The sequence below is a fragment of the Xenopus tropicalis genome, chromosome 4, assembly GCF_000004195.4.
Source record: "Xenopus tropicalis strain Nigerian chromosome 4, UCB_Xtro_10.0, whole genome shotgun sequence".
NCBI classification, from domain to species: Eukaryota; Metazoa; Chordata; class Amphibia; order Anura; family Pipidae; genus Xenopus; species Xenopus tropicalis.
This window is the reverse complement of record NC_030680.2, coordinates 76,423,929-76,444,172: the sequence shown is the minus strand read 5'-3', so window position 1 is coordinate 76,444,172 and position 20,244 is coordinate 76,423,929. Positions and strand designations below refer to the sequence as shown.

At 36.4% G+C, this 20,244-nt stretch overlaps 2 protein-coding genes across 6 annotated transcripts in view; both read left to right on the top strand.

The window, feature by feature from the left end:
• The first annotated feature begins 1,045 nt into the window (after positions 1 to 1,045).
• Positions 1,046 to 8,670, top strand: tmem208 (transmembrane protein 208). 2 transcript variants are annotated; one of them, NM_001126739.1, is made up of 6 exons: positions 1,046 to 1,125; positions 2,583 to 2,678; positions 3,723 to 3,782; positions 5,222 to 5,358; positions 6,337 to 6,421; positions 8,248 to 8,670. In NM_001126739.1, exons 1-6 carry the CDS (start codon positions 1,120 to 1,122, stop codon positions 8,386 to 8,388), a joined length of 525 nt encoding a protein of 174 aa, NP_001120211.1. In that variant the 5' UTR covers positions 1,046 to 1,119; the 3' UTR covers positions 8,389 to 8,670. The 2 variants fall into 2 exon arrangements, with proteins under 2 accessions (NP_001120211.1, XP_017948413.1); XM_018092924.2 differs by lacking the exon at positions 1,046 to 1,125 and adding an exon at positions 1,188 to 1,380.
• Positions 8,671 to 14,863: 6,193 nt separating this feature from the next.
• Positions 14,864 to 20,244, top strand: part of anln (anillin actin binding protein) — a 28,823-nt gene continuing 23,442 nt past the window's right edge. For 2 of the 4 annotated variants that reach the window (XM_002931680.5, XM_012961635.3), the window contains exons 1-4: positions 14,866 to 15,085; positions 16,789 to 16,862; positions 17,691 to 17,909; positions 18,751 to 18,818. In XM_002931680.5, the coding sequence (XP_002931726.3) occupies positions 16,829 to 16,862; positions 17,691 to 17,909; positions 18,751 to 18,818 (321 nt within the window). In that variant the 5' untranslated portion in view covers positions 14,866 to 15,085; positions 16,789 to 16,828. Of the gene's footprint in view, positions 15,086 to 16,788; positions 16,863 to 17,690; positions 17,910 to 18,750; positions 18,819 to 20,244 lie in introns of all 4 variants that reach the window. The other 2 variants (XM_012961637.3, XM_012961633.3) reach the window with 2 other exon arrangements.

The following is a 20,244-nucleotide window of genomic DNA, read 5'->3' as shown; positions in this document are numbered from 1 at the left end:
CATTATTAGCCATAATCATAGCCATATTAGTATGCTGTTCCATGCAACAAAGTGACATGGTGGGGAAAAAATCTGTCATGTACCACAGACTATTGAAGGGTAAGACTTGTTTAAATGACCCAGTGTGTGTACATGTGTGGAAAAAACTGCCAAATACACCATAGTTCAGACTGGTACTCAAGAGGATTATATGATATGAGAAGCCTGAACAAAGTGGGCTTTAGAAATCAAAAGCTAAGCTATTTTAAAGGAACAGTAACACCAAAAAATTAAAGAGCTTTAAAGTAATAAAACTATAATGCACTGTTGCCCTGCACTGGTAAAACTGGTGTGTTTGCTACAGTAACACTACTATAATTTATATAATAAGCTGCTGTGTAGCCACGGGGGCAGCCATTCAAGCTGGAAAAAAGGAGAAAAGGCACAGGTTATATAGCAGATAACAGATAAGCTCTGTAGAATACAATAGTGTTTTATCTGTTATCTGCTATGTGCCTGTGCCTTTTCTCCTTTGAATGGCTGCCTCCATGGCTACATAGCAGCTTATTATATAAATTATAGTAGACTTTCTGAAGTAAACACACAACTTTTACCAGTGCAGGGCAGCAGCACATTATATTTTAGTTACTTTTATACACTTTCATTTTTTGGTGTTACTGTTCCTTTAAATGGGTTGGTCACTATAAATGTTTGTGTTAATTAGACAGTGGTAGTATAAAACAATCTGTAATTAGTCTTCTTTATAGTGGTTTTTATTAAGTTTATAGTTATGAAAACAACAATAAAAGCAAATAATTTAAAACATATACTAAATAAAAAAAATACTTTGAAATGTTGCTTACAGTCCGTCCAGCTACAACACAATAACGATTAATATAAACGTAAAACAAGATAAAACGTGCACTCTCTAGATTTGAGGGCTTTTATCGCAAGGTTCATTATAATTGAAACAATCGGATTTATTTCGTGTAACTTGTTCCAACCTAGGGAGACGATTCAACTATTAAAATTCCCTGGCGGAAATAACGTCTTACCTGTCAGTTATGTCATCAGCTGGCGCCGGAAGTCTGCACATTGCTGAGTTGGTGCTAGTATTTTGCTTGACTACCCGGTTCAGTCATGGCGGTAAGAGAAAATTCGTATGGGAATAGACTAACTAAACAGGGGGAGCAAGGAGCAGGGCACATTTTGGTGGGGTGGATGTAACGACGTTGAGGGAGTCGCCAATAGCCAGAATGTTATTATAACGTGTTATAGATGTTACATAGGGTATAACGCTCTAAGCCTCTACTGGAGTGTGGCTGGAACTGCACGCTAATAACCACTAACACTCCTTGTGAAGTCGAAAGGGTTTGAAGGATTTTTCTTGATTGGTAAACAGTAGGTATAGATATTGTTCACAAAGGACAGAATGACGGTGTCATAGCATGTAGGAAGTTTAGAGCAGAGATACATAGACTAGTACTTCATGTTATTTCAGGATTGTTGAAATAATGCAATTGGGTTCCAAAAAAGGCTCCTGTTAAACCCTGCTTTATGCATTTTCCCTATAAATTACTATTCATTAAAAGAGGTATGATTTCCTAAAGGCTGTTTTGATTCAGAATTAAAAGTGATTTCAGTGGGTTTTGGGAATTGTCAAACTTGACAGGTACAGCTAACAAATGCTGAATAAGCACAAGTAATCAGTGAAACTGTCCTTTTTAAAGAAGATGTTCACCTATGCCAAATTAAGTTCCTTTAAGTTCCTCTAGCAAAATATAATGCTTCCCTAGTCTTGGGGTTTTGCAAACCCCACTGGAGCAAGAGGTTGCAGACTTTCTGCTCCACTGTTCTTGCAGCATTGTTACCATTAAGAACCAGGGCTGCACAAGATTCCAGTGCTACTTTGCATGCCATTGCTCTGCTTTACTGCTTTGCAGTACTAATTGTATTGTCAGCAATCATTGCAAATTGTATGCTTTGCTAAAGTAGGGGAAAATTGCACTTCTCTGGGAAAATTGGGTTTGAAAGTGCTCCACCTTGGAACTGGGTAAGCATTCTCTTTTATAAAAAAAAAAAGAAAACAATACAATTTCTAATAAAAAATACTAGAAATAACTTAGGAGTGTTTTAGGCTTGAGAGCCTATTGTCATCTGTGACAAAATACAGTGTAGGATTACAGAGATTACAGTCATAGTTTACCTGAGACTGGCTTTGTGGGATTTTGCAAAAGTTTAGGGCAAACGTTGACCCAGACCAGCTATCCATAGCTATCAATAAATGTGTCCTTATTATTCTAAAGGTTTGGACCTGTAAATGCTAATTTCTGATTGATAGTTAAGGTTTCTGGAGTGGGGCATTTTCTCCCCGTAAATACATATCCCACTATTTGGTTCATGTATCAAATGGTGCCAGAGTAAATTAAATTCAGTGTGGTTAAAATATATGGCAGTGTTCTATTCTCAATGGAACTGGTATGGTGCTAGATTTTACAGGCAAATACTTTAATACTGTTTGTGGTAAAGAGTATGTGTCTTTGTATTCGGTAGTAGTTATGTCTGGCGGAAAATCAGTATTACACATGCTCTTTCTTTTATAGCCCAAGGGTAAGGTTGGAACAAAAGGAAAGAAGCAGATTTATGAAGAAAATAAGGAGACATTGAGTTTCTACTTGCGCATCATCCTTGGAGCTACAGTAAGCACTTCAGAGAACTTTGCCTTAAATTTTTCACACTACACATGGACCCTCCACACATGCTACAGTCTAACCTGGGACTTGGTGTTTATATATGCAGATATTGTTTTGATTCTTTTTTAGTGATTTAATTCTCCTTACAGGAGCGCTGTACTTCCTCTTAAGCTGATGCCACACGTGGCTGATTCTGAACCCGTGGAAAAAAGTAGGCCTGAATAAACCCCTCTGCAGGCATCAGCCTTATACCTTGCTTGCACCTGGAGCCATTTTGTTGGCTTTGGTGCAGGAACATGTGGTGGATATCAGCTTTGAAGTGCAAACTCTTGAATTTCCTTGCTGGTATCTGCCTTGTGTGCCTGCACCTGGGCTGACATTATGGTTCTGGGTGCAGGCAAGGTAGGAGGTTGATTCCAGCGACGGGGCTGATTTTTGGCCTGCATTTTCCCACAAGCTGAGAATTTAAACTTCAATTTGTTGTCTGTTAATTATTTAAACTAGGCTTCCTGTAGCACCACACAATGATTTCTAAATTCACAGAAGGGGGTTGTGGTAGCACTCCAAGGCTAAATAGAGAATACAAATACAATGGCACATACTATTAAAAGTATATTGTTATGAAAATAGTTTGTATGAAGTAGTATTTCATGTATACACAGAGAAAGATAACCTGCAAAATCATAACCAATATACCAAATATACAAGTAATTAAGGGGCCCATTCATGAAACCACAATTTTTCGGCAATTAAAAGCATGATTGGAAAAAAATCGGAGTAACCAAGATAATTTCTGATGTGTGAAAATTCGTCATACAAAAATATTGTGGTTAACGAAAAGTTCTAAAAATTAGAAAAAATATGGGTTTTTTTTCTGAAAAAAAAAATGTGGTTTAGTGAATGGGCCCCTAAATATATTGCAATAAAAGTTTGGAAAGGAATGTTTTTAGAAAATGTTGAGGTACCTTTCTAACCATTCTAAAGATGTTTGTTATGTAGGGTTTATAAGAACCATGATGCTGTTACCTTATTGCAATTTGATTCCTTTAGGTGTTATGCGGAGCAATTAATCTCGGAATATTTTACAGCTCTTCTAATTTCTGGACGTGGGTAAGTATGAAAACTTAGTGCCGGTATTAACAGGACATGATTTTTACAGTGCCAAACATGACTAAAATATTAATTTTATACCTTTTCCTTGTAGTTAAGGTTAATGTCTTATGCCCTCTTTGTTTTGGATTATCTTAGATTACATTATGCATGTTCAATAAAATCCTTTTAGCATTGGTTCACTAAATACAAACATTAAGGAAATTAAGTCTTCTACTGAAATAGCTAACTGCTTCCATATGAACGAGAGAGAACTAATTATACACTACATTTTTAATTGTAGCTGAAATGACATATAAGGTGCAAAATTCTAGTTTCATTTTTTAAATTTCTGAAGTTTTTCCATTTTGGTGACATGTATAGCATAGGGCATAGAAATACATTTGCATTAAGCAGACTTGCATCATATTTTTGTTCAAGGACTTTTTTACTTCTTGTAGCCCACCTCTTGCTTTATCATATATGCATCTAAATACTGGGCTATAGAGTATGTATTTATAAATCACTGGTAAGGAGTGTTTAATGCTGACGTTGTAACTGACATATAAGTAGAGCAGTTAACATATTAAAATGATAGTGTATAATTATTTCTCGTTCATATGGAAGCAATTAGCTATTTCAGTAGAATTCTTAATTTCCCTAATGTTTGTATTTAGTGAACCAATTCTAAAAGGATTTTATAGGAGATGACCTAAAAAGATAACTAAGTTATAAAAGCCTCATTGAGCGATAGTTTTTTGGCTGCTGGTATTTGAAAGTTGGAAAGAGTAAACAAAAATATGAAATCTAAATAATGGAGACCAACTGAAAGGTTGCATAGAATTGGCCATTTCATAACATGTTAAAAGTTAAGTATACAATTTTACAGGAATGTGTCACTATGCCTACATAAAACCTAGTGCTGCTATTCATTTCTAATGAAAGTGCCCCCTTGTCTCCCCGCAGCTCACCCCTTACTAACCTGTGTCGCTCTCCGACACAGCCTGAAGTTGAACAGCTTCCTGGTTTACCTGCGCTGTGGGGGTGGGGCAATGTTTTCATAGGATGTAGCACTGTTTATACTTGTCCTTCCATCCCAAACGCTCCATCACTCTTGAAGCTGTTAAACTTCAAGCTCTGCCGGAGCGCAACACAAGTTAGTAAGTGGTGAGCTGGGGGATGGCAGCGGAGTATTTTCAGTAGCAAAGAAGAGCAGCACTAGGGTTTATGTAGGCATAGTGACACGGTCCTGTTAAAACCTGGAATGTGTCACTATCCCTTTAATAGTTAATGCAGCTACAGAATATATTTCCGTTATGGTAGTCTAATAGTCCACAAGGACTGCTTGTTTTTCTGTATAATTTTATGCAGCGCCAGTATTTTTTTTAGAAACTTTTATGATGTTTTGCTATGCTAAAGAGGTAAGGAATCTCACAAATTGTTAAATTTCTTTTGTTCAGGCAACACTGGTGTTCAGTGGGATAGTGTATGCTGGAGCTTATCGTTCCATGCGAAGCATGGCCCAGGCATCTTTTTCTGAAGATGGAAGCCTTCTAGATGGAGGAATTGACCTGAACATGGAGCAAGGAATGGCAGAGTGAGTGCACGCTCACCCAGGTGAGCACCAGCTGCTCCCACCTTTTAACCTAAGTTTCACCTTGTAGCCTGAAAGGCTAAACTTGTACTTTTTGTAGGGTTTTTATGCATTCACTAAGAAAGCATTATGGGTTAGATGCCTCTACTTTAGATACATGTGTATCTTCTTCTTTAGGAAAGTTCACCTACACAAGAATGCACAGTAGATGGAAACTAATATTGTATTTATTCTAGGTCAGGTATTTATTTATTCACAAGGGCACATGAAGGCTTCCCAAGCCATCCTTATCCCAGCGGTACTTTAAAATAGATTTGAACATTTCAAGGGAAGCATCAAGCCTTGACATGTATGGATCTGGGCAAAAGGCTAGCATTTTGGAAATGTCTGCATCATTTTTAGAAAGTCTTATAATATCTGCTCTATATAATTCCTTTGTTGCTTTTGTGTATGCTGAATTCATAAAGCAGCGGCGTCAAACTTTTCCAGTTTCAGTATACTAAAATGCTCAAAAAATGTTCTGTATAAACCATGTCTCCAGTCTTTTTATCTGGCAGCTATATTCATTTGTAGAAAGTGTAAAAAAAAAAGTTCCTTGATACTGGCTGTGATTTGCTGTTTGTTATTCACATGTAGACTGCCATTCTCTGCCATTCTCTGCCATTCTGCACCATTCTGCACCATTCTCTAATTGACACAGTGTTTTTTTTGTTTTTTTTTTACTTCCAATACTTGACTGCAAACAGGTAATGACTACATGCTTTTTTTGAGGTCAGTGGGAGGAAAACATTCTTGCAGGCCATTAGCTGTAGTTCACTGATATAAGCAAACATTTTTTGAAGAGCCATATTTGACTTTTAGACCTGTTGGTTGATCTATATACGTATGTTAAGCTTTTTAATAGATTTTGCTTTTGTACCTTTGTTTTAATCATGTATTCCAACAGTGTTTATTTCTGACCTCTATAACTTTCTTCTTTAGACATCTGAAGGATGTTGTGTTGCTGACAGCAATAGTACAGGTCCTTAGCTGTTTTTCACTGTACTTCTGGTTCTTCTGGCTGTTGGTAAGATATGTCCCAAACATGATTCACCTTAAAAGTGCTGTGCTTTTTTTTGGAAAAATACACTTTATTTGGTTTGTTTTGCAGCAATCCTGCTTCCTATTGTCCTATGTTTGAGCTTTACAATTTGAAATTCTTTATAAATATGTGTAACCCAATTAGATATTTTTGAAATTCTTTATAAATATGTGTAACTCAATTAGATATATATTTTTTTAATGATTTATTTTTTTCATATATAAAGGCCCATTTAAAAAGTGAAAATGTCCATTTTTTTACCCACAATGCAGAGCTTCCTCCCAGAATTACAAGTTACACTTAGCACTACTTGATGGTTAGTTCTAAGTGTGGATTAAAAATAGCATTAGTGGGTGTTTTTTATCATTTTAACACTAGACACAAGTCCGTTTCATATGCAGGTAAATAATGCTTCTATGGAAGCACTGAGATAGGATTAAGTATAATAGCTAACCATTCTTTAGCATATGCCCCCTTTTTTTGTATCAACCCTTAAAGTGCTGTTCTCTTGATTTTGCCCGTGTAAACCATAAGGGTTTTATGCATTCATAGGAACTTATACAATGAGTTGAAAGCAATGATTTTTAGATGCCAAACACACTAACCCCAAAAAATTATTTTTAACAAAAGAAAACATAATTCTAAACAACTTTCCAAAATGAACTTATTAAAACAAATGTAGTGCTTTAAAAGTTATATGTAAATGTAATTGCTATTGAAAGCAACATTTGCTTAATTCCTGGTTATGACTATTTAAACAATGTTGTAAACACCAGTCTTCTCCAGCAAGTCAGGTCTGTCATTCTGCTGGTTTGTGTTAAATTGTTTCAAAAGTCAGAGCCATCAGGGCAGAGAATAGAAAACCACAATATAATATAATATAATATGTATATATGTATGTATATGTATGTATACAAATAACTTAAAGGGGTTGTTCACCTTCAACTTATTTTAGTATGATGTAGAGCAGGGGTCCCTAAACTTCCTTACTTGTGAGCCACAATCAAATGTAAAAAGAGCAACACATGCATCATAAAAGTTCACGGAGGTGCCAAATAAGGGTTATGATTGGCTATTAGGTAGCCTCTATGCACACTATCAGCTTACAGGAGGCTTTATTTGGTAGTAAATCTTGTTTTTAGCCACCAAGTCAGGCATCAAAAATAACTACCTACTTTGGGGGGCACTAAGAGCACCATTCAACAACATGTTGCTCACGAGCCACTGGTTGGAGGATCACTCATGTAGACAGTGCAATTCTGAGACAATTGCAATTGGTCTTCATTTTTATTTGCATTTTTTTATATTTAGCACTGGTAAATAATGCCAGTGCTAAATAATGCTTCTATGGAAGCACTGAGATAGGATTAAGTATAATAGCTAACCACTGTTATTTTATGGAATTTCAGCAGCTATCAGGTTGCTATGGTCCAAATTACCCTAGCAACCAGGCTTTGATTTGAATGAGAGACTGGAATATGACTAGGAGAGGGCCTGAATAGAACCATTACAATTTTGTAATGAATATATATTGCAAAGTTGGTTAGAATTAGGTTTGCTTTTATTAGGCTTTTTTTTTTTTTTTTTTTTTTGACATGTCCTTTTAAGCGAATCCATATGTATTCTTTTTTACATCTAAAATGATTTAACGTCTCCTGGTATTAATAACCAATACAGTGCAGGATGCATAGCCTTTCTCATTTATATTCTGAAAAATAAATTTCAGTACTTTTTAATTTCTAAACAGTTCACAGTCTTAATGTGTATGCATGTTCTTTTCTGAATCATGCTTCTTGATACTTGTTTTTCAGGCTCCTGGTCGTGCACTGTATCTGCTCTGGATTAATGTTCTTGGTCCTTGGTTCACTGCTGATAATTCTTCTACAGTTCCGCAAGAGCAAAATGAAAAACGACAACGACGTCAAGAACGAAGGCAAATGAAGAGATTCTGATGTACTTTTTAATATCATTGGATTTGAAGAGTCTTAAGATAACAGACTGTGTTTGCACACTAGGAAAATGGAAACAGGGGACATATATAAAAAAATTATATAAACAATATAACAGCTGCTGTACCATAATTTTTAGTCTGCAGAAGCCAGTATCATAGGACTTCTGTGTGCAGGCCTTGCTGGAGAATATGCAAATGGAGTTTTTTCAGAAACTGTTTACATGCAGGTTTGCTTATCATTTTCAGACTGTATTGAAAGCCATAAAACCATCATTTAATATTACCACTCACTGCAGCATTCATTTTTTTTATGAGTTACCTTTTCACTAAAGTGAAAGCATATACAGTCATTGCAAAGGTCTTATCTTTACTGGGAGTGAGCATTTTTGGAAGTAAGGTTAGAGCACACAGACACATTTTGTCCTGTCTTATCTTTACAAGCTGCCATACTACATTGAGTACACTGTTTGTTCATTCTGGTTAGAAAACAAATTGTAGTCTGGTCATGGGTCAAAGAATAGTCCAAGTTTATTTCTTTTCTGTATTTAAAAATATATATTAACATCCTAATGACTGCTTAAAGTACCAGTTTTAAGGATAGACTCAAATGGATTTTTCAAAATTGTTAACTGTAATTCCAGGGCTTATAGCATTTATGTCATCTTATGCAGGGTATTCCTAAAGCTTGCCCTGCTGTAAACCCAGATTCTAAACTTAACATCCTATTTTTTCCAAGTAACTCTTCATACAGTATGTTCTTGTGGCCTAACAAAACCACACAATACAAATGAAAGCAACACTTCCACATACAAAGTTTGTTGCTTATATCCTTTTAGAGAACTTCGGTTAGATTAGTAATTAAAACTGAACGTGCCTCTCTGCTTCATTTTGAAGACAACTGCATTTGTGGTTAGAGTGATGGATGCAGTGGTAAAAATTGATGAAATTTGTTAAAGCTGCAGCAGTGCTCTCCGAAAAAAAAATCACTGCTAGATAAAGGCATTTCTAGTCCTGTAGTGCAAATTAGAAAGTTTCCCTGTATAAAATGTTTGCACCTAAGAAACATGCAGGCATGTAAAATACTCTGTAAAAGACAGCCAAGTTCACTGTAGTAACTGTAGTAATTTGTTGTGTGGGGTGCAGCAAATGTTCTGTAGCACACATGATATTACATACCTTCTACTGAGTCTCTGTGAGGGGGACCTACCCATCATTTTGGTTGTGGGCACTCCAGTGAGCTTTTAAAATTTCACTGCATGCGATCACACCAGTGTCATTTATCCAAACCAGGCAGTTTAATGAAATATGCAGATAAGTATACAGGCACTGGGCAACCTGACATTTCAGGGGGTCAGTTACTTGCACTGATCCGAAGTACTGAGCAGTAGACCAAATTGAACTAAATTAAACTTAACAGCTTTTAGTTTGATGCAAAGAGTACTATTAGACAATTTGCTATTGGTCTCCATTTTTTTATTATTTGTAGTTTTTTTTTTTTATTATTTCACTTTTTGTTTAGCAGCTTTCCAGTTTTGAGTTTCAGCAGCTATCTGGTTGCTAGAGTCCAAATTACCTTCACAACCAGGGAGCAGTTTGGATGGAAGAGTTATATATGAATAAGAGATGACCTAAAAAGAGAACTAAGTTATAAAAGGTAGCAATTACAATAAAATTGTAGCCTCATTGAGCGATAGTTTTTTGGCTGCTGGTATTTGAAAGTTGGAAAGGGTAAACAAAAATATGAAATATAAATAATGGAGACCAACAGAAAGGTTGCATAGAATTGGCCATTCCATAACATGTTAAAAGTTAACTTAAAGGTCAACAACCCTCTTAAGGCATTAGGCGTGAAGTTTTCCCAACATGACTTCCAAGAAGACAATTATTTGTTTGAAATATACTTCAACTATGTCCAATATTTGTGTAATTACACTTAAGTAAAAAGACATGAATCCTAAATACCTAAAAATACGTATAGGAAAGTATATCATAAGAAAATTCATTTAAATGTATGAAAATAAAACTGAATTGGAAAACCCCTTATCCTGGGAGCCTAAGTTCTGAATGTCTACAGTTTTATGAGTATTCCTGACTTGTAAAGATAAAAACCTACAGCAGTACAATACAGTGAATTATATTAGATTGCAGATTGGAAAAAACCCCAGAAGAACGTTCACACCAAAAAGTAAAAACATATACACTGGAAAAAGTATCTGGACACCTGCCTTTCTGTCTCCTAAACCAAGTGTATGAACATGAAGCTGTGCCTCCCTTTATTAATATAACAACCTTCACCATTTTGGGAAACTTCCTACTAAATTGGAACATTGTTGAAAAGATCTGCTTCCATTCAGCCACAAGATCATAGCCAGTTAGATCCTTCTAATCCTATCTCAGCAAACAAATTCTGGACCTTGTTATGTGCATGGGGGCGTTATAGTTCTGAAGGAGGAATGAGCCTTACCCAAATTTGCCACGAAGTTGGCAAGCACAAAATTGTCAACAATGTCATTGTATATTGTTTGCTTTCAATAGTACCAGGGGATCGAACCCAAACTAAGGAAAACAGCCCCAGACCGTTGTCCTGGCATCAGCCAAACTCAGACTTTGCTGTCAGAATGCAAGATGTAATGCCAGTCATCACTCCAGAGGATTATGCATGACAAAGTCAGGAAAGACCCTGACGTTGAAAAACAATGCAGAATTCAATAACATTACAAAATGTAATTATATCAGTTTTGGCAATTAGAAGAAAATATTGCACTGTTTTATGGGTGAGTTTTATTCTGCAATAAATGCAGAACTGAAAATGTAATAAAATCAAAACAAAATAAAACAAAAAGGTCTGAATGTGACCAATGATCAGGCTTGTCACACTGGTCAATAAAACACTTTCCTATGGTAAACACTGAACCTTAAAGTTAGGCTGTTTTACTATGCTGGTAGTCCTTAGAAGGCCAGTATTACCAAAACTTTACTTCCTCCTTTACAGCTCTCTAAGCTGTTAGCAGCCAGTAACCAATCAGTGAATTTAGGGGGAGCCATATGGGATATAACTGTCAATTAGTTTGCATTTGAGTCTGACTTGTGTGCTCACAAACTAACTGAACCATTATATCCCATGTGGCCCCTTTAAAGTCACTGACTAACTAAGGGGTCAGAGAGCTGTAAAAGAGGCATTAGACATTTGCTCACTTCAGCCCTTATAGATTACATTTTTGCCTAACTAACTTTATTGCAAGTATTTTGTTATTTTGCACAGTCTATCTATTTTACCCAATTTCATTTTTACACTGAACTGTTTCTTTAATGTTCTTCGACTTCAGCTTATTCTTCAGCTTTTTCTTCTTAATCTTATTCTTAGCAGTTTTAGGGGTACAGAACCCAACCTCTCCACACTTGTTCGTCCTATAGCGGAGAAGGTTGCTTGTGCTTTTGTAAGCGAATCCCCCCCCTCTTTTTGTGGCACCTCTTTAAACACTACAATTTTTCCATTGACCAACAATCAATCACATTCCTTTCATTGATTTTAGTGGGGAAATTTGAACTGCTGCCATTCGCACACATTCCCCAAACTTTGCACTGGGTGACTATGTTTCAAGTTTAGAAAAGTGGGCAGAGCCAACAACAGCCAATCTTATTTCACCTATAGATTTTCATTGGTTTAAATTTAAGCTTCTGCTGTTCTTTAAATACTAGGGGCCCTTAACTTTGCAGAGTTAGTCAGTGGGTAACTGCAGTTCAAGGGCAGGAAAGTGTGCGGAGCCACCAACAGCCAATCAGATATTACCCATTGGGGAAATTGAACCTGCTGCCATTCTCACAGTATTATCGCCAGGATCTCCAATCTCTTCACAGTTGGTCTCTAAGAGATTGCAGGTTTTAGGTTTGAAAAAGTGGATGGAGCCACTGTCAGATTTCATCAATTTAATTTCATTGGTTTTTATTTAAACAGTGACCTCACAGCATTAATGACAGTGTCCTCCAGACTTTGCAGACTATGGTGTGATCCAAGTTACTTTGATGTTTTTAAATCATACTTAATAAGTCAACCATAATCACTTTACCTTTGGAGCAGGAATTCCAACAATGTAGTAGGGAGTGGTTATATTGCAAATGTCTTTAAAGAGGATATATAAGAAGAGCTGGAGTGTTTTGTTAAACCACATTCCCTTTGTTGCACATAATAAAATAATTATATATAAGGGCTGAAGTTCTGATTTTGTACCGCAACTGAAACAAATATTTTATTTTTATCTTACTAGCTCAATATATCATGCAAATATATTAGGGTACAATATCGGAGCCAAAGAAGGTATAAAGATTTATCTTTTAATAGATTTAGGTATCTAATGTGGTAGTTCACCTTCTAAACAGTTCAGTTTTCAGTTCAATTCAGTTTTTTACAGTTCAGCCAGAAATAATGATTTTTCAAGTGGCTTTCTAATTTTTACATGTTTTTACTGTCTGTTTTATACTGATTTTGCTTAATGTTACCCCTCTGGTTTTCCTAGTAGAAGCTCGGTATGACAGGTTGCTTATTATTATCATTATACTGTATAAACTGTTAGAATTTGATACCTTAATTGATACGTTTCTCTTTTGTAAAGATAAAGCTGCCAATGTAAAGAAATATATCAACTCATATATCAATTTTTTTGGGAAAACATTAGAAAGTCCTTTGGATTATAAGCATTTATGAGCAAACCTCCCCTCCCCCATTTTCTGCTACCAATAAGAAATTGTAACTATGAGTATCTACTTTTGTGGTATGTTTTTGTCAGTATATGCAACTGTTATATCTTGTATATTTTCTCACTTTGTAAAGCATTATCCATTCTAATGCAGTGTATAGTTAATCTAAAAACAAAATAGCTTTGAGGATTGTGAAAAATTTTTTTAATAAGGTACTTTACCGATATTTACAGCTTGCCAATTTTGTTAATCTTCTTGTTCTAATTTAGTAAAAAATAGCAAGCGGTGTCTAAGAAAATATGCAAATAGAGAGTATTCATAATAAACATAATATAGATTGTAGGGGATTTATTATTCTCTAGCCTTGGCACACAATTTGGTGCATCCGTAGCATGCAACCATAAAATTATATTTTTCCCTTTGTCTTAAATTAATAATTTCTTAATGCAATATTATTCACATGGATAAATCTTACTTCCACCAAAGCATGCTTTATTACATAATGAAAGTAGAATGAAAGAAGAATTAATGCTACCTTTTCAATATACATTAAGGGAGAACTAAACCCTAAAAATGAGGTTTCCCTGTCATATAAACTAATTGTACTAGTTTCAGATCTACCATACAATGTGAATCTGAATGAATTACTAATTAGCCTTACATTGCAACTTTTATATTCTATTTATATACAGTATATTGTCAGTTGGTCCCTTAACGCAGTTGCGTAACTTGACATTCGCGGGCCGGGTTCAAGGTATGCAACCAGGCCCCCGACCCCCCCACCGGTGCGAGCGTCCAGGGGCCCGAAGGGGTGTGGGCCCGGTAGTTACACCACTGACTCAGTGACTGACAGCAGAAAAGAAGATGGGGAGCTACTGGGGGCACCTTTGGGGGCACAGATCTTAACTGCTAAAGGGCTGTGGTTGCTTTGGGCTGGTACAGAATCACAAAACAACATTTCTGCCCTAAATCTTTAGTTCGGCTTTAGTTCTCCTTTAAACATGTTTAGTTTTTTTAAGGTTATTTGTAAATGTGGAACCACACCCAATACCATACTCTATTAATCTGGAGTTTGCTTATAATTATAGTTTTCTGGCTTCTGGCATCAGTGACCCCCATTCAAAAGCCTGAAAGAGTTGGAAGAATGCAAATAATTCAAAAACTATAAAAAAAAGTAAATGAAGACCAACTGAAAAGTTATTATAGTATTGCTAATTCTATAACATATTAAAAGTTAAAAAAAAAAGTTAAAAGTTAATACTAAAAGTTAATTTGAAGGTGAACTACCCCTTTAAAACCTCGGTGGGCCCAGTTGTCAATGGGCCCTGCTGCTTTTAACTATTTGGCCAATTGCATGGTTATTTCCTATTTCTGTATGGGAAAAAGATGGAAGGATAGAAAAAAAGAAGAGACTTGGATAATAAAGAGTCCGAGGAAGAAGAGAGGAGGATTAATAGTTTAGAAAGTGTGCCTATGGTCCAAAGTTTTCTGGTGGGCCAACGGCATCTCAGACACTGGTCACATCAGTGACACAACACACCTTCGTGTTGACACTAGCTAGCAGGGAGAATGGTGTTCCAAGTCGTACTGCATGCATTTCTATTCAACCCAATCATAAATGATTTTCACTCATTCCTTGATATTCAGTGGCAAATCTAATTTTGCACACCAACAAAATGGCCGCGACTCCTTACACTGCCGACAATTTTTTTGTACTGGCTATCATTTTCCAGGTATTTGCGTTACGTGTTACGTGTTACGGTACGTGGGCGGAAATCTGCGCTTGCGCATTGATTCGGCGCTGAAATTGAAATATTTGAAATTGGAATTCTAAGGAGACGAGGTTGGGACACTTACGGGTATTGCTGGGAGGTTTGCGGAAGTTGGATACAGTGCTTGAAGTTTTCGCTTATATTGCTCTATTCTCTATATACTGACTGGCTTTGGCGTGTCATGATTAAATCTTGCTCCGAATAGTTTGGTGTTTAGGCGGCCAGTTAAATGTAAGTATGCCCTTTGCATAGTGCTGTCGCATGAATCGTGTGAACTGACGTTAGTTTATTGCTGCGAGTTGTAGCACAGACTCTTGTCCGTGTAGGTTACTGTCAGGCGTTTTTGCGTCGAAGCTGTCCCTGGGGGGAGCAATCGCTAAATGCCCTAGACATGCTAAAATAAAGGCCAGGTATTGATTAGTAGGACGGTCAACTGTAATTCCATCCTCACTTTCCGATTATGTCTTAATAGATAGACTTTAAAGTTGTTGAAATATAAACTTTTTGTCTAAGTTTAACAACAAAATGTTTGTGGCTGTGTGTCTAAAACGTGATTTATTCATACTTGTCTTTATTTTTACGATTTGTATATTAACATTAACACCTAAACTAAACTGAAAATGCTATCATGTTTTTGGGTCACTGATCCTGACCCAAGTCTGAATTTTTGTCGGCTTAAAATCACTTTTAGGAAAAAATTTGGGGTAACCACGATAATTTCTGATGTTCTAAAATGTCACGAAAATGCTTTTATCGGTTGTACGAAAATATATTTGCCTTTTGAAAGTCACAAAATTTTCGGGTTTGAACGTTCATAAACAGCACAAAAGCCTTTCTGGCTTTGAAACCTTCAATGTATAATTTTTGAAACCTTCCATAGGACTTAATGGCACTCAAGTGATCCAACCTGCCGAAGAAATACGATACCAAAGCTTGAATGAATTCAGAAATGGTCGAAAAAGTACGACTTTTTTGTGGAAGTTACAAAAACCACGAATTTTAATGAAATTATCGTGGACATTACAAAAAGTTCTATAAGTTAGAAAAAATACAAATTTTATTTAAAAAATACTTGGAAGAGAACAGTGGCTGCCAAAACACAACTGTCTGCTGTCCTGAAAGATATTAGTAAAAAGGAAGTGGTGACATGCAGCCTTCATCACAAAATACAGAAATTACTTTTTATATGTGTTTTCTTTAATAAAATTGAGTGGAGTGAACTGGCATTTGGTACTTTTCTATAATTTTTGCCTAGCCTATGCTACTTTAGGCAGGCATGCTTGAGTACCTCAGTGTCAAGATCTCATAGGTCACATGTGCACTGTATTTGCCACATAAATAATCAATCTGGCTGCATTGCTAATGCTATTAATTATGTGTTCACAGTATGATCAGTTAGTAGCATCAGGTTAAAGCATTGTAAGTTACTATCTGTAAAATAAATAGATTAAAACATTGACATTCTGGGTTTTTGCAAAGCACTGTTTTCCTTTAGACATAAACACACTATGATAACATGAGAACATACAGTAGTGCGAAAATCTAAACTTAGATGCAAAATGACAGCATTTTACTGTGTATGCAAGCTAGCCTGGGAGCCAACTAGAAGATGATCACAATGTGGTGATCTTACAGATGTACTCCAGGTCCTTCTGGGAATATTATTCATATCATTATTTTCATAGTTTTTAGGTTTACCCCATTGAAAACTAATAACAATTGCATGCTTCTGAGGTCTTGGGAAAAATGTCCAGGGCTATTGTTATTTTTATGTATGTAAATGTATATTTATCTGTATGTATGTGCATACAATTGTGGGTGCATGTGCATTGACTGTAATGGACAATAGTTTAGATTTTGCTTGTTTTTTTATGAAAATAATTATGGAACTTGAAAAAAAAATAATGTAAAATATTATTCTCTCCCAATGCAAGACAAGACCCTCGCAAATATTTTTTTTGTCGTTCTTTGAAGATGGAGACAAGGCGTCAACCTCTGAAGCGTTTGTGTGAGTTTTCCCTTTGAAATGTTTTTTTCTCAGAGTCCAAACACAGTTAACTTTGTCACACTGTAGCACCCTTTTCTGTAATAAGTGCAGGGCTTGCTGGATGTTTTCCCTTACTGCTGTGATTGTGCAGGCTTTGATTGATCAAAATATCTAAGTAACTGCCCCCATCCTAATGGAACATATATAGGGTGGGGGCACACAAATGTATGCTTTCCTCTGCCTGTGGTTTTCTCCCAGACAGAGGACAGTGCATCCACTGTCATGCCCTCCTTCCTAAAGCTCCAGCCTGCTACACAGAACGGATATCAGCATAGAAATGTGAAAGTATTAATTTTCACCCTGTTATCCAATCCATGTATCCACTCCAAATAGTCATTGAACTTCTATTAGTATTTAAAATATGGACATGGCGCAAAACTGTGTTATGAAAAACTTGTTTTAAAACAATGCAATGTATTTAAAACTATAGAAAAACTATAAAGGCACAATAGCTTAACATTTAGCATAGATCACGTGTAGATGTTTAGCGATGGTGCATGGGTAATTTGTCTTTGCTGATACAGTTATGAGGAGGAGAAAGAGGCAAAGCAAGGGTAGCATATAGTATGGCAGACACATCTAGAGCAGCACAGGATGACACACATTCCTGGTATTAGATCCCTAATTGTAAGACACTAGTGGGAGATTCAAGTGCGAAATTTTTTTTTATTTTAGGCTAGGAAAGTTATTAAAATTATTTGGTACAAATACACTTGTGTACTTCATCTTGTGCATCTAGGTTTCACTTTATACATGGTTGTTTGATAATTATATTGGCTTTTCTCTTAGGTCCAGACTCTGGAAATGAATCTCCCAGAAAGAAACGTTTTGCAGCACTAGAAGGGGAATCTGAGAACTGTGACCCAAAATTTTCTAATGATTTAGAGTGTGTCTCCAGAAGAAGCTGGTCTTCCCTACTACGTGTAACCGAACAGGAAATAAAACCAGATACTCCAGCAATCCCTTCTATAAGATCCAGGATACAGATGCTAACAGACTCGAGCAAAGGTAGAGTACAAGACTATTATCTTAAGCTAGTCTAGGCTTATGTCATACATGTAAATACGCCAGATGGCATGTGAGACAGGGAATTCACTTTAGAAGGTTCTGGAAGGAGCTTGTTCCTCTGTGTCACTCTAAAGAAAGGGGCTGTGCTGGGAAATATATTATTTTAAGGAATTGATATCCCTGGTCTCTTGCCTGATGAAGATGCTGTGGATGACGCCAAGGGGCCTGAAGTGGACTTCCTCAAAGCTGAATGTGAGCCTGTCAATGACCCTACATAGTTAGTTTACCTAGTGGTAGGCTAGATCCTGAGGATTTTTTTCTAGCTGGTCAGAGATAGTAGTTTGCAAGCTAGTCAGAAGCTAAAGTTTAACTGAGTAGTTAGGAAGAACTCAAAACCCAGAGGTACCTTGCCAATTAGGTCTCGTGTAACTTAACCCTTACCCCTGTTACTGAGTGTCTTCCTTTGACATGTCTTATTACACCCTGAGCCAAGAGGTCCCCATGAGTGAAGGTAAATTGTCAGCAAGGTGGGCAGTAGGAGTAGTTAAACAGCCTGTTCATCCAGTACTCTGTTGTTTGGTCTTATTGTTGGTAGCTGTGTGCATATCTCTAAGAATGTGAATGTTGAATGTGATAAAACTCACAGTGGCAAGATCATGTGGACCTCCAGTTTATTATGTACTAATTGTTAAGTTAGAAGGCTCTCATTTTGTCTGTAATGGTGGGGTGGATTTTAAATGGTTGATTTGGTTTGACAAAGTAAAAGTTTGTATAAACCATGATACAACACATTACAAACAGAAGAAGCCAGTACAGCATAGGATCTGTTTTTCTCTCACAGATGTGAAGCAAGATGCTGAAGGTTTTTCTGATGGTCAAGGTGAAAAATCATGGACAGAAAACTTACAGGTCAGAAACACTATTTTTCAATGGGCAAATTCTGTAATTTTTGGATTTAGGATTAGGAGCTAGATTAATATAATAACATATATGCCAAAATTCCCTTATAATATATGCTTGGCTGTGCAGATTTTCAGCACTTTAGTAAGTCTTCTAGTGTAAAGATAAGTGGCCTTAATAAAGCAACAGTAACACCAAAAAATGAAAGCGTATCAAATAAGTTACAATGTAGTGTACTGTTTCCCTGCACTAGTGCAACTGGTGTTTTTGCCCCCATGACTACACAGCAGCTTTTTTATATAAACGGTAGTAGTGTTTTTGTGGCAAACAGACCTGTTTTACCAGTGCAGGGCAACAGTACATTATATTTTAATTATTTTAAAACACTTTCATATTCTGGTGTTACTGTTCCCTAAATGAAATATGGGCTTAGGGAAGGGATGCACCGCGCCCAAATCCAGACGGTTTTGGGCAAATACCGAATCCTAATTAGCATATGCTAATTAGGATCATGATGGGTTAAAAATCATTGCGCAGCGAAAATGATTTTTCCGCCTAACATTTAACCCTTCCGAATGCCGTTCGGCAAGGACCATGGATTTGACTGAAACCGAACCATGCCAAAAAAGGCCGAATACCAATCCGAATCCTGGATTCGGTGCATCCATATCTTAGGGTTTAACCTTCGATCCCATGTATTACAGTATTTCCCAGCTTTGTTAATATTAGGAGCTAATATGTTTCCAGTATGCCACTTTTCTGTCAAATTATACTAAGTCGAATTATGTATATTCTTTATTTCATGTTATAAACTATGCAGAGCAGTAACACTGAAATAACTAATTTTATACCTGATCCTACCTCCTTGGCTCTAAAAGCAAATGTGGGAGGATGATAAAGCAGGTGATTAAATCAGGGCTGTGGAGTCGGTAGATAAATTCTCCGACTCCTCAGTTTCTGATAGTTCCGACTCCACGACTCCGACTCCTCTGTTTTTAATATGCTAATGTATATAATGTATATACAGGTATAGGACCCATTATCCAGAATGCTCGGGACCAAGGGTATTCCGGATAAGGGGTCTTTCCGTAATTTGGATCTCAACACCTTAAGTCTACTAAAAAATCAATAAAACATTAATTAAACCCAATAGGATTGTTTTGCATCCAATAAGGATTATTTATATCTTAGTTGGGATCAATTCCAAGGTACTGTTTTATTACTACAGAGAAAAAGTAAATCAGTTTTACAATTCTGAATTATTTGATTATAATGGAGTCTATAGGAGACGGGCTTTCCGTAATTCGGAGCTTTCTGGATAACGGGTTTCCGGATAAGGGGTCCGATACCTGTATTCATACAGTCAATAAAAAGCATGCTTCATGGTCACATGTGTTCGTTTATGCACTGCGTGCATTGGGCTTTATTCTTATAG